Source organism: Chionomys nivalis, chromosome 7 (assembly GCF_950005125.1).
Source record: "Chionomys nivalis chromosome 7, mChiNiv1.1, whole genome shotgun sequence".
NCBI lineage: Eukaryota > Metazoa > Chordata > Mammalia > Rodentia > Cricetidae > Chionomys > Chionomys nivalis.
The window spans coordinates 6,126,302-6,131,689 of NC_080092.1; the positions used below are offsets into that span (position 1 = coordinate 6,126,302).

The 5,388-nt window shown below is 43.5% G+C and overlaps 1 protein-coding gene across 1 annotated transcript; it reads left to right on the forward strand.

Moving 5' to 3' along the window:
* Positions 1-2,396: 2,396 nt before the first annotated feature.
* LOC130877882 (gamma-aminobutyric acid receptor-associated protein-like) lies at positions 2,397-3,095 on the forward strand. Its single transcript, XM_057775518.1, has one exon. The coding sequence runs from the start codon at positions 2,422-2,424 to the stop codon at positions 2,773-2,775; it is 354 nt and encodes a 117-aa protein (XP_057631501.1). The 5' UTR covers positions 2,397-2,421; the 3' UTR covers positions 2,776-3,095.
* Positions 3,096-5,388: the final 2,293 nt, after the last annotated feature.

Consider the following 5,388-nt stretch of genomic DNA (forward strand, 5'->3'; position numbering starts at 1 on the left):
CAAGTGCTGGAATTAAAAGCATGTACCACCACTGCCCAGCAAAATAAATTAATCCTAAAAAAAGGCCAGCACAGTTAATATTTGTTGTGAAGCTGCCCACATGAAACCCTATTCATTTCATACAGAGATATTTTCAATAGCAATAAGCCATGCTTGAGGTCTAAGCCTGTCTCAATTTCAAGTTGACTTTTCTTTTTTTTTTTGGTTTTTTCGAGACAGGGTTTCTCTGTGGTTTTTTGGAGCCTGTCCTGGAACTAGCTCTTGTAGACCAGGCTGGTCTCGAACTCACAGAGATCCGCCTGCCTCTGCCTCCCAAGTGCTGGGATTAAAGGTGTGCGCCACCGCCGCCCGGCTTTGACTTTTCTTCTTTCTCTCATCTTTCCTGGGATGTAAAAACATCTTCTCTTCCACAATTACCCCGTGACATCCGCTTACCTCATCAGCTGAAATCCCACCAAGTGCTCTCAGTGCTAGAAGAGAGACCCAGGTGAAGAGAATAGACTCTCTGGCCTAAGTGAAAACCCAACGCTCCAGCGAGGCTGACTCAATCACTCTGCTAAGGGTCACCCCAGGAAGGTGGGCTCACCTTAAGCCATGCCAATGGAATAATTAGTCTTTAATAAGATACTGTACTGTTTCTTCCCAGAACCTCTGCCCCATGGCAGCCCTGTAGGGTCATAAGTTTCCTATTTTCCTGGGTTATTCAAAAGTGTAGCTTTCTCTTTTCATCTTCCTATCTCTTTCCTAAGTGTGCTTTTCTTAAAATTTTGGACTTTCCCCAGCATTTTGGGCTTCCTTGCTCTCTTTTGCTAATGCTTCGCTTCCCGTGCTGTGTCTGTCCTCATGTCAGCCAGTCAGTACCTGGCTTTCCCCTTCTCGCCCCATCCCCCTCCTCTGGGCAGCAGCTGAGGTTTACAGCTGGCTCGCCCTGAGGTTTTTCTTTGAAACACATCAAAAAGATTATCCGCTATAATTGACTAGACTTTATCCTAGAGATGCAAATATGGTTCAGCGTATGTAAAACAATAAATATAATCTACCACATCACAGGCTGAGACAAAAACCAAGTGATCAGCCGGGCGGTGGTGGTGCACGCCTTTAATCCCAGCACTCGGGAGGCAGAGGCAGGTGGATCTCTGTGAGTTCGAGGCCAGCCTGGTCTACAAAGGGGAGTTCCAGGACAGGCTCCAAAGCTACAGAGAAATGCTGTCTCGGAAAAACAAACAAACAAACAAAAACCAAGTGATCATCTCATTAGATGTAGAAAAGGCTGTTTATAAAATCCAACAATGCTTCATGGTAAAATCCCTGGAGAGTCTAGAGAGGATAGTGGTAAGCATAATAAAGGCCATATACAGCAAGCCCGCAGCCAGCATCAGCCTAAACATAGACACTCAAACTAAAATCAGGACAAAGATGAGTCTGTCCATTCTCTCCATATCTGTTCAATATAGTATTTGAAGTCTTAGCCAGAGCAATAAGACAAATGAAGGTGATCAAGGGAACACAAATTGGAAAAGAAGAAGTCAAAGTATCACTATTTGCAGATGATATGATAGTATACATAAATGACCCTAAAAACTCTACCAGGAAACTCTTATACTAATTAACATTTTCAGCAAAGTAATAAGATACAAAACTCAGTAGCCTTTATATATTCCTATATACAAATGACAAATGAACTGAAAAAAATAGTCAGGGAATTTTCATGATATCATCAATATAAATAAATACATAAAGCCAAACGTATTGTTGAATGACTTCAATCCCAGCACTCAGAGGCAGAAACAGTGTTGGAAGGGCAGCCTGATCGACAGAGTGAGCTCCAGAATACCCAGGACTGTATATAGAGACCCTGTATAATAAATAAAAATAAATGAATAAAAACTTAAGGCAACTCTAAACCAAAATACTTGTATGATAAAAACTTTATGATACTGAAGAGAGAAAGGCATTGAAGAAGAGATCAGAGCATGGAAAGATCTCCCATGCTCATGGATTGGTAGGACTAATATTGTGAAAATGACCATTCTTCCAAAAGCAATCTACAGATTCAATGTAATCCCTATCAAGATTCTAACACAGTTTTTCACAGAAATTGAAAGGATAGTTTTCAGTTTCGAGTGTAAAAAAAAAAAAAGAAAGAAAGAAAAGCAGCATAGCTAAAATAAACCTGAATAATAAAAGAACTTCCAGAAGTATCACCATCCCTGATCTAAAATGGCACTAAAGCTATAGTAATAAAAACAGCATGAGGGGGAGAGGGAGGGAAATGGGAGGCGGGGAGGAGGCGGAAATTTTTTTCAATTAAAAAAAAAATAGGCCTTCGCCACCTCCACCGCCGCCCCCTGTCTGTGTGGTGTCGTTCCCCCCCTCCCCGTTTCCTCGGCCCCAGCTTGGTCCAGCCCGGTTCTTGGGAGAATGAAGTTCGTGTACAAAGAGGAGCATCCGTTCGAGAAGCGCCACTCTAAGGGCGAGAAAATCCGAAAGAAATACCCAGACCGGGTCCCGGTGATAGTGGAAAAAGCTCCCAAAGCTCGGATAGGAGATTTGGACAAAAAGAAATACCTGGTGCCTTCAGATCTTACAGTGGGTCAATTCTACTTCTTGATCTGGCTGCGAATTCATCTCCGTGCTGAGGATGCCTTGTTTTTCTTTGTCAACAATGTTATTCCACCCACCAGTGCCACGATGGGTCAGCTATACCAGGAGCACCACGAGGAAGACTTCTTTCTACACATCGCCTACAGTGATGAAAGCGTCTACGATCTGTGAAGCTGCTGTCCCTGAGGTGGGGGGTTCCATTCTACAAGGAGAGGTGGCGCTCCTTCCTTGACATCTACTTCCTCCTTCAGGCGAAAACACCATCTCCTTCTTCAGGACCTGCACTTAATGTGTGAGGCTGTTTCTCCTGTCCCTCTCAGCAGGAGGGGTAGTGGTGGGCACAGTCTCCGTACATCTCCTTTCTTTCCCCTCGGTCGCCCTCATTCCCACTCTGCTTTAGACTTCTTGATTGTCAATCTCTGTCACATCCGTTGATTGTTTTGGTTTCTATTCCCTTTCTAACTGCCCAAGAAGGCTCCCTTCCTTTCAGTACCTTCTTGTTGGGGGGGGGTGGTGGATGGAAGGGATTAACATTGTCGGGGGGGAGGTAGGAGGCACATCAATAAAGAAGAAACCACCGAGCTGAAAAAAAAAATAAATAAATAAAAAATAAAATAAATAAAAAATTAAAGACAGCATGGCATTAGCATAAAAACAAATACATTGCTCAATGGAATTAGATTGAAGACCCAGACATAAATCCACAAATTTTGGATACCTTTTTGAGGAAGAAGTCAAAAATACACACTGGAAAAAAAGAGAGCATCTTCAACAAATGGTGCTGGGCAAACTGGATGTCTGCATGTAAAAGAATCCAAATAGATCCATATTTATCACCTTGCACAAAAATTAACTTCAAATGGATCAAAGACCTCAACATGAGGCCAGATACCTTGAATCTGGCAGAAGGAGAAATGGGGAGTGGTACTGAAGTCATTGGCACAGAAGAGACTTTCTTTTTTTTCTTTTTTTTAAATATAGATTTATTTATTTATTATGTATACAATATTCTGCCTTCATGTATGCCAGCACGCCAGAAGAGGGCGCCAGATCTCATTACAGATGGTTTTGAACCACCATGTGGTTGCTGGGAATTGAACTCATGACCTCTGGAAGAGCAGCCAGTGCTCTTAACCACTGAGCCATCTCTCCAGCCCCCCAGAAGAGACTTTCTGAACAGTCCATTGAGAACAGCACACTAAGACCAACAATTAACAAACACAACCACGTGAAATTGGAAAATCTTCATTATGGCACAGAATGAGATACCTATTTTATTTATTATGGGCATTGATGTTTTGCCTGCATGTTTGGGGGGGGGTGTCAGATCCCAAGGAACTGGAGTTAGAGACAGTTTTGAGCTGCCATGTGGTTGCTAGGAATTGAACCCAGGTCCTCTGGAAGAGCAGTCAGTATTCTTAACCACTGAGCCATCTCTCCAGCCCCTAATAATTTTTAAAGATTTGTTTAATGTGTATGGTGCTCTATCTGAATGTACACCTGCATACCAGAAGAGGGCATCAGAGCCACCGTGTGTTTACTAGGAATTGAACTCAGGACCTCTGAAAGAGCTGTCAGTGCTCTTGAAAGAGCCCCGCTGTAGGGAGACTCTCACTCAAGTCTCGGGATAACACGATCCCCCCCCCCCAATAACTCACGAGAGACCATCCTTGCTGCAATCACACGAGGATTATTGATAGGACAGGAGCCAGTGTACTGGGGCCGAGACACATAACCCACACAGGGGAGGAGCTCGACCTCAAGTAGCTGGGAGAAGGGGCTTTTAAGGAAAGAAACCACAACCCAGTAATCCAAAGGAGGTAGGGAGGGCATCATTGAAAATCCCGAAAATACCAGTGATAATCACAAGGGTGTAACTCCCTGTTTCTCAAGATTATTCTCAAGATTACAATCTAACCTTATCTTCAGCTAGTTCGTGAAACAGAGTCACTGAACTGGCTAATCCTAGATTTCTGATTCTTCTCTCCCTGCTTAGATTTTTGGCTCTATTTTTTCTGCTGGGGGTGTGGGGGTCTGGATTTATCCAGGTCTTTCACTCTAACCATTGAGCTATCACTCCAGCCCCCTAAAATTACTCTTAATGACATTCTGTTATACCCGTAGATCAGTGTCTCTACCAGCATCAGAGAAGCTTCCTCCTGCAAGAAATGGGAACACATAGAGAGACCCACAATTGAACAACAAGCAGAGAGTGAGAGACTTTGGAATAGTCAGCCATAAATGGCATGTCTTCATCAAACCCCTCCTCCCAGGGCTCAGGGAGCTATGCAGAGGAGGAGGAAGAAGGATTTTAGAAGCCTGTGGGGATGGAAGACACAAAGGAAACAATGTTTCCAAACACAACAGGACTGACACACATATGAACTCACAGTAACTGCGGCAGTACGGGTTCAAGCCAGATAGGGTACCTATCAGTGCTGTCTGTGTTATTCTGTTTGTTTGTTTTTGCCTGTTTGTTTTCTAAAGAGAGAAATGAAAAAGGCATGGATGGATGTGGAAGTGAAGAGTATCTGGGAGATGAGAGGAAGAACCTGATTAGAATATAATGTATGAAAAATTTTCATTTTTACTTTCATACACTCATACATATGAGAGAGGTGGGAGAGAGATGGGATATGGCAGGCAGAGACAAAGAATGAGATCAGGTCTCAAGGGCCAGCTAGCCTGCTCTCCACAGAACAGCAACAGAAACAGAGAGACCATAAGGGCCCGGGAGATGCTTCACAGGGTGGAGGTGTTGTTGGGCAAGCCTGACAAACTGAG